Source organism: Lolium rigidum, chromosome 1 (genome assembly GCF_022539505.1).
Source record: "Lolium rigidum isolate FL_2022 chromosome 1, APGP_CSIRO_Lrig_0.1, whole genome shotgun sequence".
Lineage (NCBI taxonomy): Eukaryota > Viridiplantae > Streptophyta > Magnoliopsida > Poales > Poaceae > Lolium > Lolium rigidum.
The window spans coordinates 297,659,750-297,678,937 of record NC_061508.1 but is presented as its reverse complement, the minus strand read 5'-3'; the positions used below and the strand labels follow the sequence as shown (position 1 = coordinate 297,678,937).

Here is a 19,188-nt window from a genome sequence, read left to right as displayed (position 1 = left end):
ATTGATGTAGCTAGCACTCACACACAGAAAAGCTAGCGAGCTTGGTAGATTGTCTAGATGGATATAGTGAACTTATGCATGACACATACCACTTACTAGATCGACTAGATCGATGTAGTGAATTTATCAGAAGTGTAAATCAAAATACAAGGAATTGAAAATTTGCTCTATGTCCGTAGCTACGCACAGTGGTCAATCTAGCTATATAATTTTTCTTTTTTGTTTCGAAAATTATATTGCGAGATGAATGTTTTATTTTTCACTGCTGTCGGAATTTATCTAGATGGATATATCATTTTTATCTACAAGGGTCTAATGTACCTGAAAGGGTTTGCTCAAATTAGGCTATCAAATTTGTCAACTACCCCAGAAAAACAGAACAACTTGTACGATATTCTTAATTTGTATGTTATTAGTAGTGTGTCTTTTCTGTTTCGAAATTTTATGAGATATTGACTTTTGACTATTTTCTTTGCATAGAATCTATTGCATGTATTTTCAGGAACAATTAAATATTCTTACTGGCGCACTAGGACACTAAGTATTTTACCATAGAGGTAATTTACTTCTAAATATGAACAGACCTATCTTACTTGACAGCTAGGCTTTATGAAGTGTCTTTGAAAGAAATATTTGTTTCTGATGCTTGATGTTGTCTGAGGAGAAATTAGGGGCAACTACATGCAACAAGGGAGCAACACTAGGAGAAGAGCGGAACCAAAAAGTCAGTAAGGTATAGTTCCTATGTAAGAGCTTCAGCCAATGAACGAAAGACATGGGTCGTGTGCCACATCGAGTTACAGAAATAGTCAAAAGTTGCTTGATAGGTCTGTAAGAAAGGATGATAGTTCTTGAATGGAATAAGACTAGAGAGGTTGCACCGTGTGTGCTTGTGTGTTAGCAAGAGATATATGGGTGACCAATATCACCAAGAATATATTAATATTTATCGGATAATCAGAAACCACGAGAGTGTTTGTCTGAAGTGCTTATAAGCTTGTTGAATTCAGTGGGGCTGACTTTCTACATGGACCTTTCGGTTCATTAAAGCAAGACGTGAAATATGGCTCCATCCATCGGTTTGGTGGCTACTGAATCAGATTGAGGGGGAATAAGTCCATGCATGTCAAAATTTGAAACCCCCTTGGATGGGATTAACCGAATATGACATAAGAGGGAATATGAACTGCTGCAAGTTGCCTCTAGAGAAGGTAAATGGAAAATAGATGTCAGGGTTTGTAACATAATCACAAGGTTCATGCACTTTCACATGTGTGTTTTATAGTGAAAAATAAGTGTAAATATTTATTAATATTCCATCGCAACGAATGTTACTTTTAAGTGTTGAGCGTCATCGCTCGGACAAAGTTGGAGTGAAATAATGCAAGGAGTCAAGCATCATCATAGGGACAAATGTGGATGTAGAGTGGAGAGAAGAAAAAAGAGTATCAAATATTCAAACATTAATTCTCCAAGGTAGGAGAAGGTACATGGAAAAGAGATGCCAAGGAGGATGGCAACATAGCGGAGAACAATAACAACAACATGCAAAAGGTAGAGTGTTGTGGGGCTACCTGGTGAGTTCACCGGTAGGGGCTTCAATCGCGGAGATTCAGTGATTAGGAAAATGTACGTATACGATGAAAAAATGATGCAATATACGATGTTGCTGGTTGGAAGTAAAAAAACATTGGCTCTATAGCCGATAAGAGAATAGATGGACATCCGAGAGGAGGAAGATACCTACATGGAAGAAAAAGATATAATTTAAAAGGTTGTGATGCAGCAAAATTTGTGGGGAATTTATTATAGACTCATTGTTTGTGGTTTTAGTTACCATGTATGATAAATTAAGACGGGTTTATTAGCCTTTTCATATAGGTGGGACCGAGAGAGGGAGTAAATTGATTCTAAGACGTGCCACTGTAGATCGGTGGCTGAATGAAGAAACAAGTCCGATACTTGTTTTGTACCATGTATGGATACCATATCAAATAAGGTAGCATTGTGAATCAAAATTTCTTTCCTACTGTATTCCTTTAATAAACATTTTTTTATTGATTTGTAAACATTTTACAGAACGTGAGAAAAAAAGGAACTATTGAGGTTGTACAACATAGCTTTAATAGGACATAATTCTTGAACTAAAATTTCATGCGATAAATTTTGTTCTACCAAATAGTTAAGTTTTTTGAGCCGTGGCGAAGCACGGGCATTCAACTAGTAAAATGAATAAGACGTTTTTGTTTTACGTGTTTTTTCTTTAACTAAAAATTACTATGAATACATAAAGATTGCTGGTTTAAAACTAGCATCATTAGTAGTATGAATCTAAGGATATCAGTTATGTATAATATAATCAAGATTTTGTTGCTCAATTTGTTTGGTCAAAACTCATCTTGAAATGCGTGTGCGCCTTATCCATTGAATACTATTGTTTGAATAGCAAAGTTTCATGTAGTACTTCCTCCTTTCCAAATTAAGATACCTATAGATTTTATCGAAGTCACATTTCAAAGTCTAATTGTCAACATTTATAATCTTAAATTAATATTGTTAGAATCATCATCAAATATATTTTATATTATTTACATTTGGTATTATTGATGTTGATACATTTTATCTATATAGTTGATCAAACTTTGAAAGGTTTGACTTTGACCAAAATTTATTTTGAGAATGAGGGAGTATATGTCTTCCGCGGGTCAGCCTTTTTCTCTTCTCGAATCCTACATGTTGAAATTACCAACAATGACATAAAACCCTTGTAGATGCCCAAATGAAAAAAAATATCTCCCTCCGTTCCTGAATACACGGCCACTACCTTTTCCGTGTCAAACTTTGACTAATAATTAAGTCAATCAAATAGTGTGAGTTATAAGTCATCCATATATTGGAAAGTTATTTGAAACATGCGTCCAATCATATACTTTTAGATGGCATGTAACTTATATTTAGTTGACTAAATTATTAATCAAAATTTGCCTCAAAGAATAAAGTGGCCTTGTATTCCCAGAAGGAGAGAGTATAAATCATGTGTTGAATGAAAGATGATTGTTGTGTTTGCTGCCACGTAAATAGTCTGTCTTCATCACATGTCGGCATACTTGGTGGTCCTTGGGGATCACAAATTAAGACCATGTTTGTTTGAAACACAATAATTTGAAGAAATTTACAAACTTCGGCCTAGTGGAATAGCCGCGGGGTGCGTGGGTGGGATGGGTGGGGGTGGGAGGGTGCAAGCGGCGAACCAAGGAGGGAGGATAGTAGGCATCTAGATCATCGTCGATGGGCCATGTCATTCATGAGCGGAGGGGTAGTGTAGCCAGATCTAGCGGTTTGGAGATGAAAGAAGGATGGCTTTGCCAATTGCTAGTGGGAAATCACTTCTGGTGGCTTTTCTAGCGGCTGACAGTTAACTGCACTGTTGACAATGAGTTTTAAGACCACACCATTACTTTTTTATGAAACATCAGAAATCTTGCATTCCCAATGGCGAGTAGGGGTTAGTTTTTTCGACTATTAATTTGTAAACATCACCCTATTTTGTAATATAATTCATTTTAGCAAACTAAAATAGTTTGCTAAAAAGGTTCATATTATGGAACGAAGATAGTACACGTTAAATGATTCCCTACATGTCAAATTTAGCAACGATGGCATAAACACCTGTAGTCTGTAGATGTTCAAATCGAAAAAGTATAAACAATGCGCAGACAGAGAAACTTTTAGTTTTACGGGCATGGCCAATGCATAGCCCGGGTGTTGCCTCACAGTTTTATCTTGGTTCGGGTGGTCCAAATTAGGTTCGGGCAAAGAGGCAACCTCTTCATCAGGAGGCTGCTTCTTCAGCCATAAAGTGAAAATTAAGTGAAAATGTGAGAGAGAAAGAGAAAAACCAAATCAGCTTTTGAGACAAAGACATATTAATGGGACCATAACCTAGCATGCATATGTCAAAAGTTTTATCCAAGCCTAGTTGGACAACTGCCTCCATTGCTCATTGTAACACCCCACATACCTCTGGGCCGCAGTCAAATGGACTGCTCACACGGGCTCGGCCCAACCGACCAAGCTGTGGAGAGGAGGTGATAAAGAGACATCGTTGGTCAAACGAGAAGGATCGAATAGACTAGAACCAGATTGGTCTTCTTCCTCATCTCGTCTCCGTCCCCCCCTCGTGTCCGTACGAGTGTATCTCTTTTGCTCCTCTACCCTGGATTATGTGCTCTTCCCATCCTTAATTCCCTTCCCTGGATTGTGTCCTGTATCTTTTGGTGATGATTTGCTCATATCCACCCGTGGGACGTGACACTCATGCCCTACTACCTCTGTCCTAAAGTAAGTGTCTCATTTTTTCGATATAGATATATCTAGATATATTTTAACTATAGATACATCCATATCTAAAAAAATTAAGACAATTATTTTTGGACGGAGGAAATATGCATGAAGAGTCGCCTTCATCGCCTCCGGTGATATTTTGAGGTCCGTGAGATCACAAATCAAACGCCACTCGCATGACTATGTTTGTTCTTTTTTTCTTTTCAAATTAAGTTAGCTTTAGGTCCCGATTTAATTCATAATGAAATCAAAGGTTCACTCGCATGACTATATTTGCTGAGAGGTACTCCCTCCGTCTATAAATAGATGCCAAAGATTTGTCTAAATTCGGATGTATCTATACACTAAATTGTGGTTAGATACATTCAAATTTAGATAAACTTTTAGCATCTATTTATGAACAGACGTAGTACATTTTATACTTCTGTTGTTCCATAATTCTTGTCGTGACAAAAATTATAGAAATACGGAGAGAGTACAAAACATTGGCCTATGACGTGGCCGCATCGGAGCAGAGGCAATTCACAGATTCAGGTGGCCCCCTAGGTTCGTTCTAGTCTTCTAGAACTGCCACAGGGACCAAAGATGACTTCAAGTTTACTGCTCCCGTCCCGTGTGCGATCTGTCGTTGCAATTTCCTTTCCCTTTGGCTTCCCCGCTCCTTCCACAGCTACCAGCAAGGCAGCAGCAAGCGTCAGACTCGAGCTCCACCGCCAACTCCCAGATCTCCCACCCACCGCCGATGAGCTCTGCCGCCGCCGCCGCATCCACATAGCCGGACCGCACCACCCACCCTAATGTCGTCCTCCGCGGGCGACGCCGACGCCGATCCCCTCGGCGGCGCCTCCCCGGCCGCGCGCGTGCTCGGCCGCGCCCTCGACAAGGTCATCAAGCACTCCTCCTGGCGCAAGCACTCCGCGCTCGTCTCCGCCGCCAAGTCCGCCATCGACCTCCTCTCCTCCACCCCCACCACCACCTCCACCCCCACCCCCACCCCCTCCCCCATCCCCACCCTCCCCGCCCCGGTCGCCTCGGCGGCGCTCCAGGCGCTGCTCCTCGCGCTCGATCCGAGCTCCCCAAAAGTGGCCTCCCCCGCGCTCGACTGCGTCACCACCCTCCTCTCCCTCCGCCTCCTCCACGGCGACGTCACCCCCGCCTCCCCGTCCCCGCTCTCCGCCCTCTTCGCCGCGTCCCTCGCCTGCGCGGGCCTCGGCGACGAGGCCCTCGAGCTCGCCGCCCTGCGCGCGCTCCTCGCCTTCGCGCGCTGCCCCGCGGCCCCCGTCCGCGGGGACTGCCTCGGCCAGCTCCTCAGGGCCTGCTACAACCTCTACCTCGGCAGCGCCAGCGGCGGGACCCAGCTCTGCGCCAAGCTCGCGCTCGCGCAGGTGCTGCTCCTCGCCTTCGCGCGCGTCGAGGCGGATGCCATGGACGTGCGCGTGCGCACTGTTTCGGCTGCCGACATGATGGACCTCTCCGACCGCAGCCTCAACGACTCCAGCGTCGTGCAGGCCGCGCAGGCGTTCATTAACGAGGCCATGGAGGGCAGCGACGTGCCCGAGGAGGCTCCCTCGGAGGCGGCGTCTGGGCCGGCCGAGGGGGAGGACGAGGGGATGAGCAGGATCAGGGAGGATGGGCTCGCCTTGTTCAAAAACCTCTGCAAACTGTCCATGAAGTTCGCCACGCCCGATAACCCGGACGAGCCTGTACTTCTCCGGGGCAAGGTGTTGTCGCTGGAGCTACTTCGGATGGTCATTGACAACGCAGGGCCGTTCTGGAAGACCAGCGACAAGTATGTACACGTGTACCTCTATATGCTTCTTCTGAGTTCTGATTATATACTACTTCACATGAATTCAGTGCATTCCCTATTTGTTCGAAATTATCATCCCAGTGAGTCTTGATGTGCCAAAAATGGTAGGGGAGGGATGTTAACATGGAAAATGTAGACAACTACACCTGCCGCCAACATCAAGAGCCCACGGGGATAAGTTTGGACACCCCTAACTGCCATAAGTTGGTCACATGAGGATTTGTCTGACAAATGAGTTTTTGCTTCTGGATTTGGCTGTCTTAGGGACTTAGGATCATATATTTGTAGCTATATGTCATGGAGGAATTTGTGATCATATTAAATGTTAGAACTAATGATACTAGATTTATTTTCTTTTGTAACTAGAATGTCTATTCATGATAGTACCGAAAGGCAGTGCTTCTGCCGGTTACTCGAAAAAAGAAAATATACTAATGATGGATAATGAACCAGTTTATCCAGCTAGAATTTCAAAATGATGTACTACTAGTTACTTATCACTTTATTAGCTGATGCCTGCCTGTATTGGAGTTATATTTAATTCAATGCGCTGTGGTTCTTCCAGCAAATAATGCATGAACAAAGAACATCATTAAGGGCACCAAGCAGGTTGGTGAGAACTGAGAAGTGAATATAATAGCTACATAGCCTATGCGTGTAACAGTCGATGTAGAGACAGTGCTTAAGTTTGGCGATGCCACTTTGGCAGTGGGCACTAACAATAATAATCTAAGTTAGTCTTTATTCATACGGAAATATTTCATCTAATCATTCTAAAAGAAGTCCACACTTGAAGCTGGTTAACTAATCTGATCATTTCATGTAGGAACGTTAATTGAGTATGTAGTTCAACAGATAAGAACATCCCACTAATATCATATTTTTTTGCTCTGCTGGTGCAGGTATGTTGAAGCAATTAAGCAGTACCTTTGTCTATCCTTATTGAAGAACAGTGCCATGTCAGCTATGAGCGTTTACCAGCTTTTGTGCTCCATTTTTATGGGTCTTTTGTTAAGGTTTAGATCTGCTTTGAAAGAGGAAATTGGAATATTTTTTCCTATGCTTGTTCTGAGAGTTCTTGAAAATGTCCTTCAGCCTAGTGTCTTGCAAAAAATGACAGTTCTGAACTTTCTGGAGAAGATCTGTAAAGAACCTCAGGTTACTATCGATATCTTTGTGAACTATGATTGTGATGTTGATGCACCAAACATTTTTGAAAGGTATGCTAGTTTTATTCTTCACTGACTGTTCTTAAGATTCATTGGTATTCTGTATCAAATATACCAAAATAGTCTGTACAAAGGGCACAGTTCTACATGTGCAACATCTAGTGACAAAAATATGGCATTCTTTCTAATTTTAAAATCGTTCTTCACAGGATTGTCAATGGACTTCTAAAAACAGCTTTGGGTGTCCCTGATGGATCAACAACGACACTGACTGTGGCACAAGACCAAACTTTTCGGATTGAATCTGTGAAGTGCCTTGCCACTGTTATTAAGTCAATGGGTTCATGGATGGACCAGCAACTGAGAATTGGTGAAAGTTCTGAAGTACTAAGTTCAGTGGACAATCATAACAGCCAAAATGGAGAAGAAGTGACAGGAATGGATCATGACATGCAATCTGAGTCTAGTAGCTCTGATATGTCTGATTCTTCCACACTCGAGCAACGGCGTGCTTATAAAATAGAACTTCAGGTGTAAATGATTGCCTACTTTAAATCATTTATGTTCTAGGTAGACATTGTTTCTGTTAAAGAAATGCTGATAGGTCTATCCATTGTTTCACAGAAAGGAATTGCCCTGTTTAACAGAAAACCGTCCAAAGGTATTGACTTTCTCATTCGAAGCAAGAAGATAGGCCAGTTGCCGGAAGATGTGGCTTCTTTTTTGATAAGCACTGCTGGCCTAAATGCAACAATGGTTGGAGACTATTTGGGTGAAAGAGACGAGTTTCCCCTCAAAGTGATGCATGCTTATGTGGATGCACTAAACTTTGATGGGATGGATTTTGGTGAGGCAATTAGATTCTTCTTGCAAGGTTTCAGGTTACCAGGGGAAGCACAAAAAATTGACAGAATCATGGAAAAATTTGCTGAACGCTACTGTAAATGCAACCCAAATGTTTTTACCAGTGCAGATACCGCTTATATTCTTGCTTATTCCGTGATCTTGCTAAACACTGATGCTCACAGTGTCATGGTGAAGGATAAGGTAAGTCAATTAAGATCTGCCAGTGTTATCATCTGGGAGTGGCCTCACTTAATTATGGAGACTTTGTTGTGCAGATGTCTAAGGCTGATTTTATGCGCAATAATCGGGGAATTGATGATGGGAAGGATTTGCCTGAAGCTTACTTAAGTACATTGTACGACCAAATTGTCAGCAATGAGATCAAAATGACTGCTGATTCTTCGGCCGCACAAACCAAGCAAACCAACAGCATGAGTAAGCTTCTAGGCTTAGATAACATCATCAACTTTGTCAACTGGGGACAGACAGAAGACAAGGCACACGGGGCAAATGACTTGCTCATTAAGCACATACAGGACAAATTTAAAGCAAAACACGGGAAATCAGAGTAAGATCAGCATCTTTTCTCTTTGTTACGATACTTATATATTGAATGAGACTTTATGAACTTAAGCGGCTTGTGCATGATGCAGGTCCGTGTTTTATGTTGTTGCTGATGCAACAATTTTAAGGTTCATGATGGAGGCCTGTTGGGCTCCTTTGATGGCTGCATTCACAGTGACTCTAGACCAAAGTAATGATAAGGCTGCTACATCTCAGTGTTTAAATGGATTGAGATCTGCGGTGCATGTCACCTCTGTCATGTGCCTGCAGACACAAAGAGATGCTTTTTTGACATCCATAGCCAAATTCACATCCCTCCATTCCGCTGCAGACATGAAACAGAAAAACGTTGATGCTGTTAAGGTAGGAGGCACTGAAACTGTATTTCTTTCGTGGAATTTATTAAATGTTTTTCTATATCAGTTTTACGAAACTGTGCATATTAGATTCCTGGATCTTTGGAACTTATATTTTAGTTTATTACCAGCAAAGGCCTACTTTCGCCACGTCTCCTGCAAAATGGTTGCATCGGGTTGTGCAAATTCAGAAATTCCATATCTTATGACAACACTGTGATGAAAACATCTGGTGTTTTTACCCTTTTGGTGTTTCAGTGCTCTCCTTGAAAAAACGAAACATACAAACTTTAGACACGTTGTACAAGGGTCATAATTGCAACCATCCACTGATCAAGTACAAATAGTGCTGCTGCAGGTCTTGTGCAATTGAAACTTCTAGGGAATATGGTAGAACTGCTGACTTGAGCAGATTGGAATTTAAACCATCCAAAAGATGATTTTGCAGATTATTTATGATGCTATTTTTCGAAAAAAAATCCCCACTAACTATGCCAACCTGTACCTACTTGTGTTGAATAATCCTTTTTGTGAGGGTATATTCAATATTGGAGATACAAACCAGTCTTGTTCGTTAAGTAAGCAGCTAGGCATATTCAGACTGTTTCAAAGTTGCTCAGTGATATATTTACTTTTTTTTTCTTCTTCTAAACAGGCTATAATTTCCATCGCAATCGAAGATGGAAATTATTTGCAGGAAGCTTGGGAGCACGTATTAACATGTTTATCACGGTTTGAACATTTACATTTGCTTGGAGAAGGGGTGCCTACTGATGCTTCATTTCTTACAGTACCTATCGTTGAGTCAGAAGGAAAAAACCAGATATCTGCTTCTGTTGTACCTCCGAAGAGAGCCAATGCTCTTCAGAATCCTGCCATGATGGCTGCTGTTAGAGGGGGTTCTTATGACAGCACTGTGGCAAAAACCAGTGCCTCAGATATGGTTTCTCCTGAACAGATCAATAATTTCATATCAAACATACATTTGTTGGATCAGATAGGCATTGTTGAGTTAAATCACATATTTGCCCACAGTCAGAGGTTAAACAGTGACGCCATTGTTGCTTTTGTGAAAGCTCTTTGCAAGGTCTCAATGACTGAGTTGCAGTCTCCGTCAGATCCTCGTATCTTCTGCCTTACAAAAATAGTAGAGATTGCGTAAGAAAATCTTAAGACCCACTCACAAAACTAACCATTTAAGTACCATGCAGCAGCCGTGACTCAGTACTTCTTAGATACTCTAATTCTCGATTTTGTTTGTACAGGCATTACAATATAAACCGCATACGCTTGGTGTGGTCTCGAATTTGGAAAGTTCTGTCAGAATTTTTCGTTTCTGTCGGATTACTAGAAAATCTTTCTGTTGCAATATTTGTAATGGACTCTCTGAGGCAGCTGTCAATGAAGTTTTTGGAAAGAGAAGAACTGGCAAATTACAACTTTCAAAATGAGTTCCTTAAACCCTTTGTGGTTGTTATGGAGAAGAGTGATGTTCCAGAAGTACGAGAGCTGATTGTTCGGTGTGTCTCACAGATGGTTCTAAGTCGGGTGAACAACATAAAATCTGGCTGGAAGGGTGTTTTTACGGTATGTATTGCTACATTTGGTTAATTGTTAGTTCACTCAGAATGCCTTGGATAAGTTCTCATCTTGAGGTACCGTGGCTTGTCCAGGAAAGGTATGAAGTTAACCTGACAATCTTATGTCATTCATTGTTTTTTTTTTTGTCAATGTACAGGTTTTTACTGCTGCTGCAGCTGATGGTACGAAAAGTACTGTCCTAGTGGCATTTGGGACTATGGAAAGAATTGTCCGTGACTACTTTCGATACATAACTGAGACAGATGCCACAACATTTACTGATTGTGTCCACTGTCTTATTGCATTTACAAGTAGCCAGTTCAATAGCGAGGCCAGTCTCAATGCTATTGCATTTCTCCGATTCTGTGCTGTTAAACTTGCCGAAGAAGGGTTTGTTTGTCAGGATAGGCCTAGTACCGACATGTTAGATGGAAATGCCACTCCGAACAAAAATGATTCTGTTTCCTTCTGGGTTCCTCTCCTTGCAGGTACAGCATTAATTTCTTATGTGCAAAAGGCTAGTTACTTTTATCACGCAGTGTGAACCTTGTTAGATGAAAATATGAAGGCACAAACGTTTTTTTTAGATCGATCAATAGTCATATTAATGTTTTTTTCCTTTGGGTTTCCCTTGCCTTTTCAGGTTTAGCCAGATTGACAACTGATCCGAGGCTTACTATTGGGAAAAGTGCTGTAGGCGTGCTTTTTGACATTTTGAAGGATCATGGACACCTCTTCTCGCAGTCCTTTTGGACTAATATATTTGAATCTGTCATTTATCCTCTATTTAGCAGTCAAATGTCTAGGGTCAGTGATCGGACCTTAACATCAAATGGTACCGAGGATGAGTTTTCAACACTTGAAACGCAAACATTGGCGGTGAAATCTTTAGTGGTTGTATTTGTCAATTTCTTTGATGTGACGCGGCCAGAACTTGCTAGAATTGCATCTGTTGTCACGTATTTTATCAGAAGTCCATATAAACATTCTGCTACCATTGGTGTATCTGCTTGGATGCGTTTAGCAGAGGGAGTTGGTAGTAAACTGTCAAAGGAGGAATGGAAAGATATTCTTCTGTGCTTCAAAGAATCGTCGTCACATACCTTTGTTGTATTCTCTAAAATTGTAAGGATGATGCAAGACATTGACATTCCAGATAAAACAGAATCTTATTCAGAAACCGATCAGTATTCAGATCATGAAAATTATAGTAATGATGAAGAGGAAGCTAATATGGAGACAACTTCTTACGCTATTGTCAAACTGAAGAATCATATGGCCCTACAACTCTTAGTTGTTCAGGTACTTATTTTTTGTTAATTACATCATGCACATTATCTTTCCTAGGACTACAAGGACTGGCAACTTATTTGCTGTTAATTTCATCATGTTCAGTCACGCATCTAATCAAGTGGCGAGACTCGGTTCTCATGTACATAATCTTGCTAAGACACTCATACTTGTACGTGCTTTAAGTTTAGCTCAGAGATCTTACGTGAATGATAAAAGTGCAAAAATATATAGAACTATGAGCATCTTTTACACAGCTTGAATGATCCTGACCCACTTCTTACACGTGTGCCTTGGAATCTGATACGGAGTAGTGTTTTGTGGCTAGGCCTAGTGGGTTTGTCTACAATTAAGGCACCAACTTTTGAAAGAGCAGAGGGGGTGAGTTGTTAGGACAACAGAGGAAATTGATAGAGATATGAAAGGGCAGTTTTCTTCTACATCGAGGTATCGATGCCAGTTTTCTTGTCAAAGTAATCTCTAAAGGCTTATTAAACATCTTCCTTTGCTGGATATAATAGCTAAAATCTCGTGCCGAAGTGATCTAGACAAGACAGTCTTTTCATCCAGTCTTCCCACATCATACTCAGTTTTTTCCTTTTACACAGGGCATTATTAAATTGTATGAGGAGCAGGGAAAATATCTTCATGCGGAGCACATTAGCATTCTTTTGGAGATGATATCAGCGATTGCAACACATGCAAGTGAAGTGAGCTCCGATTCCTTATTACAGATGAAATTCCATAAGGCATGTTCCCTTTTGGAGGCATCTGAGCCAGCAGTTGTCCATTTTGAGAATGAGACATACCAGAGCTACCTCAAGCTTCTCCAATCTCTGCTCCATGGGTATCCATTCTTATCGGAAGACATGAAGATAGAGTCAAGAATACTTGATGCTTGTGAGCAAATACTGCGGACATATCTAAAGTGTGCAGGGCATGGACAATCTGATGAAGCTTCTGACAGTGATCCAGCTTTGCATCGCGTAGTGCCACTGGGCCCTGCCAAGAAAGAGGAACTGGCTGCTAGGACTCCGTTGGTTCTTCAAGTGATGCAGTTACTGTCTAACCTAGAGAAGAAATCGTTTAGGAGAGTACTGCCTCGCTTTTTCCCTGTGTTGGTTGATCTGATTCGCTGTGAGCATAGCTCTGGAGATGTTCAACACGCGCTGTACACAATCTTCAGATCATCAATAGGTCCCATGATACAAGTTTAATTGCACACTTTCATTCAGCATGGTGTACAATTGTTTGACTCCATTTTGACGACTAGTCCAATAACCTACAGTGGACCATACATACATTTGGGTATCCTGGTTGAGGCCTTTCCTTCAGGATCCTAGAGTTCAAGGTGAAAATTCTCACTAGTTCCGACCAACTTCCATGATGTGGTATACATATGTTATTCAGCTGAGAACTAATCATTGTATGCCTTAACTTATTGCAGTGCCATATTACCTGTCCAGATATCCGGCAGAAAGAAAAGTATCCTTTTTGCCTACATTCACTTCAAACAATGAGTTGCATCGGCTGGATATGACTTGGCACTTTTGTGAGCGTGGTATGTGCTGAGGTAATTAATTCATGTCCTTGTGATGCGGAAGGATTTCGTGCTCCCATTCCATCAATAGCATTTCCCTTAAACTTAGGGCAAACTGTACATAGTAATGTTGTCCCATGGCATTGGCTGTGCTACTAGAGAAATCCATTTGAAGCTACGATTGTTTTGTAATATCCTATTTCCCCCACAAAATACGATTTTATCCATGGTAGGTTGTGTTTGTAATTCTTTTTTGTCCATATATAAATGGACGACAATAGTACAGGAAATAGTTGTTGTTTGGTCATGTAAATGGATGAAAATACTAGCTGTTGTTTAGGCAGATGAGCTATGACGACCTTTGATTTTTTTTTTTTTGACATGACCTTGGATAAATTCTTAAGAACATGGACGCCGGTTAAATTCACAGCCTAAAAAATGCCCAGCTGTAAGATGTGAAGGTTGTCAAAGTACGACCAATCTTTGGATTTGAATCATTGATAAACCCTTCTATCTGAAATCACAGCTTACCATGCAACAATATCTCTTGAATCCTCCATAAAACGATGCTATTATCTGAATTGTATTCTCTCTACCCGGATACAATTGGTATTCTAGCACCATTTCATGTATTTTTTTCATTTATGCTCTCAACATGTACAACATGTAGACGATCACCATTCTTCCATGTGTTGCAACTTGCAACAAATCATATTATTTTACAGGGTAGAATTGGCCTTATTTACTTACACGCTGCATGCAACTGATATACAGTTGAGTTTAGAAATAATAATTTACAGAGCCAACCGAAGACACTATGACTATGACACCGAAAGACCTGTACAACACATGCAGATATGCTACGAAGAAGACTGAGAATGGGTATACACAGCATGAACCAGATGCAACACTTAGAAAGAATTGAGCTGTTCTACGACTTAAAACCCTACATGAGCTACTACTACTATACACAGGTTGGACGTCCGGACTCCTTTTCCAACGTCAAGTTTGGTCCATGCACAGACCACCAGCTATCAGAATTCCTGGCAGGGGATGGAGAATGTACAAGACAGAAGACACTGACAGAAGCAGAGCAAGAGTGGCTTCAGTCTCCAGCTCTCACTTGCTTCCCGCCCCATCCAATGGAGCGGTTTAACATTCACATTATAACATTGCGGGTAACCATGGATCAAGGATAACCTGAAATAAGAGTTAAGAAACAATATAATTCAGCCCACGCAGCCCTTACGATAAAAGGACTAGCACATTAAGATCAATGTCGTGACCAACCTTTAAAAATGCAAAAGAAGACAGTTTGCAAGAAAAGAAGCATGCCGCCCAATTAGCAGTACTGCTGCTCTTAGTCCTGCTGCAGAGTAGAGAGGATACCCTGCAACATGGAAAGCTATATTTTAAGTCTGACAACCAACCAGGGACTGTAGTTCTGACAAGGTAAACACACCTCAAACTTGTCACCGGTTTTTTTGTCATCCTGACATTTGCTCAGAGATGTTGTTTGGCGGGAACTGTGGCGCACGAGCAGGGAGCAAGACCTGTTGCTGAGGACGTGGGGCTCCTGTTTCCATACAAGAGGCACACATTAAAACTTCGACGAATACAACATGTTGGGTTGTGCAAGACATAGTAGGTTTAATTCACCCATCACCAATCGATTTCTTGCCTGGAGGATATTGCTGTTGAACTGTTGATGCACGCACATTTGCAGCATTCTGATTAGATAGTGGAAGAAGGTGACCTGGTACATAGCCAGGTGAATAAGAATGATCACTTGGCACAGGTTGGCCGAACTGCCCATATGGGTAAGCTGCTGGGCCTACAGTTCTGGGACCACCATATACTGGGACATACTGTTGTCCAACATATGGACCATAGGCATTCTACAAAACTAAAAATATAATAAATTAGCGAAAGCAAAAAAGTTAAAAAGTATATAAAATTGTGGACGAGTTCTCAACCTGTGGGTACAAGTATTCTTGTCCATACGTTGATGGCCTGCAATGACAAAAACGATGTATCATTACTTGCAGCAGCCAGGCTGTTCACTTGGAAATAAGAAGATATTCTAGCACCACAACATTATATACACTACAATCATGTAAAGTATAAATTCCAGACTAGCTACAGCTTTAATCGGTGTGCCAGACAACCTAACAGATCACAGCTTTAGCTGTGCATGATTCTGCCAACAATGCATCGAATGAACTTGTTAACCTACCCATAAGGAGGATACACAAGAGCCTGTGAGTAGTTGTAGGGGGGTTGCTGATATGTTGGGCTTGGAACATACATGCTCCCTGGAACCGCCGCACCTCCGTTGTATGGCATGACCGGCCTTACAGGTGCTATTACCACATTAAAAAGGAGGAAAATTATCAAAAAATATGAATATACACAAGGCACACGCATAAACCAGTAAGCACTTTGTAACAATATGGTTTTACTAGAGTCCTGCCCGCCAAATGATGAACATAGAATAAACCGATTAAAACTTAATTGGCGGATACATTTTGGGGGTGTCCATTGACCACAGAGCTACATCTTAACATATAAATTGGCCCATTATATTGCATTTGTCCTAGTCTGCATATTTGATTTTTTCTTGAGAGAACTAATACTGATTCAGCGTGACCATTATTTTTCAAGCTAATTCTAAATATCTTTAAAAACTTATTGCCAACTACACATGTTGTTATCTCCTATTTAAAGAGTGACAGCCCAGGAATGAAGTCTTAATTGGCACATACATTTTGGAAGTGTCCATTGACCACGGAGCTACATCTCAACATAGAATTCGGCATTCTATTGGATGTGTCCTGGTCTGCCTATTTGATTTTTCTGTGAAGTAATACTGATTCAGCACAACCATATTATTTTTCAAGCTAATTTTGAATATCTTTGAAAACTTATTGGTAACTACAAATGTTATGCTCTCCTATTGTAAGAGGGACATCACCTGAATCAATAATAAATATCTTGTGCATTCCATCAGAAAAGATGTTTACGTTTGAACACATTGTTTGTCTTTGTGACCATTGACATCTTCATCGGGCTACAAACTATGCAAAAGATGTCCGACTTGTAGACGAACAGTTTCTTATCCAAAAACCAATATGATTGCCCCACGCTTTCTACTACCCACCAGCTCATGAGTAGTCCACTATCTGTTACCTAATCGTCCTTTCATTCGAGTCATGCACTAACTCTACCACTCATCCAATCCCCCACAAACACGACTGGCATATGACTTGTAGCTCTCAAGCTACTTTCTTTTGTCCAATTTTTAGAACCAACTTATTTTCATAGTTGAACCCATAATTGTTTTAGCAGTTTAGCCTTCTGGCGTTGGAAAATTGGGCGAGGAACTACACATCAACTAAATGAGTATTGTGAAGTTCCATTTTTTTTATTTCTCCTCTACTGCGAGCAGTTACAGACTGTTAGCAGTTGAAAACAAATAGGAAACACCAACTCTGAATTGCTAGAAAATGCCCCCGCAAAAAAAAAAGAATTGCTAGAAAATGATAGGTTATGACAGCCCTGATACACTGGCAATAGACGCTGATTTTAAAATTAAACCCAATGGGAAAAATGTTAAGCCGCGAGAAAGAACTCTACATACATTTGACAGTTCACAAAGTTGTAATTAGGACGATATAAAAACAGGTCAGAGACTTACAAAAAGGCACAGCTGGGCCAGGTCGCCCCAGGATGGCGAGATTACAGTTCGCACGCCGCCCGTCGATTACTGGATACGGATCCATACAGGCCATCCTGGCCGAATCCGGGTCCCGGAAGGTCACCTGCACACGCATCCACACAGAATTAAGACACATTCACATCGTGAAACAACGGGACACTTTCCCCCCGATTCCCTCCCCCCAAACCGAATTGCTAGTGCATTCCCTTCAAATAGTTCCGCAATTCATGAGGAAATACCTAAATTTTACTCCGATTTTGGAGGTATAGAAATTTCCCAAGCAGCCGAAATATGTTTTTAACAAGGATAACCTCAGGCCTCGTGAGAAGCAAATTTGGGGATGAATCCCCGTGCTAAAGTCGAACTATTTCCCCTGCTTCTATCCAGAGCAACCAGTTTCCCAATTTTTCTGCAGAACCCCCAAATTTGGACTGTCCTCACCACCGTTTGAAGTCACGGACCTCCCAATTGAACCCCAAACCCCTGATCCGCGACAAATACTCGGCCCACACAAATCACAAACTCTAGACCCGACCCTCCCCGTGATCCCGAAATAGCAAGCGGAGCAGAGAGATGAGGAGAAGCGTGCTCACGAATCCGTATCCCTTGGACCTCCCGGTGGCGCGGTCGGTGATGACGACGGCCTCGAGGATGTCCCCGTAGACCTCGAAGTGCGCGCGCAGGCCCTCGCTGCGGGTCTCCCAGGCGAGCCCGCCCACGAAGACCTTGGTGTAGGTGGTGTCCCCGTAGGGCCCGCTGAGGTAGTGCAGCGCCGGCGTCCCGCCCCCGCCGCCTCCGCCTCCCCCCATCACCGCCGGCGACCGCTGCGGCGTCATCATCCCACGCGCATGCGCTCGCGAGCGAACCCTAACCCTAGGTCGCCGGCCGCGCGAGCTAGCTAGCTGACTACTAACTGACAGCCCAAACACAGCGCGAGGCGTGTCGCGTTGGGATTAAGGCAGTGGCTAGCTGCTAGCAGCCGGTATTATAGCGGCGCGGCCGGTGGTAATCGGAGAAGCGGTTAGTTAATCTGGCGGGAGAGGGGAGGGGAGCTGGAAGTTGGTGCGAAGGGAGAAGGATCAGGCGCGGAGCGGAAGAGGACAAGGTGGCCAACTGGGGGTGGTTTGGGCTTTTCCGGGAGAATTGGTTATTTACCCAAAACTTCATCATCCTTGGATCATCTACCCAAAGTTCACTGTACATTGGTAAAATATCCATCAAGGACTTGAAAGCAAAATAGAAATTATAGCAGGACCCTAACTGGAGCTGGTTACGGGAGCTCGTCACGACGCGTAAGAATAGGATCGATCATCAGATCGGAACCCACCAGTTCAGCATACGGCGCCTCGAGTCAGCGCCGTTCCGGCGACTGACCAATCACCTCGGCGCCCAGACACGCCTCGCAGCCGTCCCGACGCCGTCCGACCTTCATCAGCATCGTCCGATCGCGATTGCCGCCGCTGTCGCCGTCCGCCTATACGTCCCGGCGCCGTGCGCCTCCTGTATGTTTCTGATTCCATCTTACACTTCTGCTATTTGTATTGTAGTTGTACTGCCGGACCAGCGACTTAGAAAATTCGTTGGTCAGCGTAGGGTGAGTCTGGCACTTGATTAATTAGTATTCTTCAGTCCGACGTAGTTGATGAGCTGATTCATATTGCTTTTGCTTTGGAGCCTCATGGAAGACATATACTTGCCTGTGATTAGCTGTAGCAAACCGGTGGAAATGCAAGGCCACACGCTGCATGCACATTTGCATGGACATAAAGATCTAATTTGGGACAGTGTTTTTTATTAATATAAATGGATCATATGAACTATCAGCATAGAAAACAAGTTAGTATTTAAATATCACACCTTTTTTGACACACATATATATCATAGAGTTGAGATGCAATAATTTGTTCAATTTGTTTTTGAAATCTTTTGTGTTGCGTAGGGCATGTCGGACACTAACGACAATGTTGGAG

At 42.2% G+C, this 19,188-nt stretch overlaps 2 protein-coding genes and 1 long non-coding RNA gene across 3 annotated transcripts in view; 2 read left to right on the top strand and 1 right to left on the bottom strand.

Moving 5' to 3' along the window:
- The window catches only part of LOC124683981, a 9,372-nt gene extending 8,503 nt beyond the window's left edge, over positions 1-869 (top strand). Inside the window, exons 2-3 of the long non-coding RNA XR_006996871.1 lie at positions 481-557; positions 662-869. This is a non-coding gene — a long non-coding RNA (uncharacterized LOC124683981). The remainder of the gene's footprint in view (positions 1-480; positions 558-661) is intronic.
- Positions 870-5,132: 4,263 nt separating this feature from the next.
- Positions 5,133-13,807, top strand: LOC124696629 (brefeldin A-inhibited guanine nucleotide-exchange protein 1-like). Its single transcript, XM_047229336.1, has 12 exons — positions 5,133-6,133; positions 7,057-7,374; positions 7,533-7,854; positions 7,948-8,370; positions 8,445-8,737; positions 8,823-9,096; positions 9,745-10,247; positions 10,355-10,676; positions 10,828-11,158; positions 11,314-11,972; positions 12,569-13,311; positions 13,408-13,807. The coding sequence occupies exons 1-11, from the start codon at positions 5,142-5,144 to the stop codon at positions 13,175-13,177; spliced, it is 5,046 nt and encodes a 1,681-aa protein (XP_047085292.1). The 5' UTR covers positions 5,133-5,141; the 3' UTR covers positions 13,178-13,311; positions 13,408-13,807.
- A 358-nt stretch (positions 13,808-14,165) lies between these two features.
- On the bottom strand, positions 14,166-18,257 carry LOC124696618 (RNA-binding protein 38-like). The gene is made up of 8 exons (XM_047229328.1): positions 17,812-18,257; positions 17,198-17,321; positions 15,737-15,863; positions 15,477-15,513; positions 15,182-15,398; positions 14,963-15,076; positions 14,791-14,890; positions 14,166-14,700 (listed from the first exon to the last, which is right to left on the bottom strand). The coding sequence occupies exons 1-6, from the start codon at positions 18,055-18,057 to the stop codon at positions 14,988-14,990; spliced, it is 840 nt and encodes a 279-aa protein (XP_047085284.1). The 5' UTR covers positions 18,058-18,257; the 3' UTR covers positions 14,166-14,700; positions 14,791-14,890; positions 14,963-14,987.
- Between the last annotated feature and the right edge of the window lie 931 nt (positions 18,258-19,188).

Excerpts from the sequence above, each read along its gene's own strand:
- LOC124696629 (XM_047229336.1), top strand. The coding sequence starts at position 5,142 with ATGTCGTCCTCCGCGGGCGACGCCGACGCCGATCCCCTCGGCGGCGCC. Across the intron at positions 7,375-7,532 it reads GCACCAAACATTTTTGAAAG|GATTGTCAATGGACTTCTAA; the intron begins GTATGCTAGTTT and ends CGTTCTTCACAG. Across the intron at positions 9,097-9,744 it reads AAAACGTTGATGCTGTTAAG|GCTATAATTTCCATCGCAAT; the intron begins GTAGGAGGCACT and ends TCTTCTAAACAG.
- LOC124696618 (XM_047229328.1), bottom strand. The coding sequence starts at position 18,057 with ATGATGACGCCGCAGCGGTCGCCGGCGGTGATGGGGGGAGGCGGAGGC. Across the intron at positions 17,322-17,811 it reads GGTCCAAGGGATACGGATTC|GTGACCTTCCGGGACCCGGA; the intron begins GTGAGCACGCTT and ends ATGCGTGTGCAG. Across the intron at positions 15,077-15,181 it reads TCAACAGCAATATCCTCCAG|GAGCCCCACGTCCTCAGCAA; the intron begins GCAAGAAATCGA and ends GTATGGAAACAG.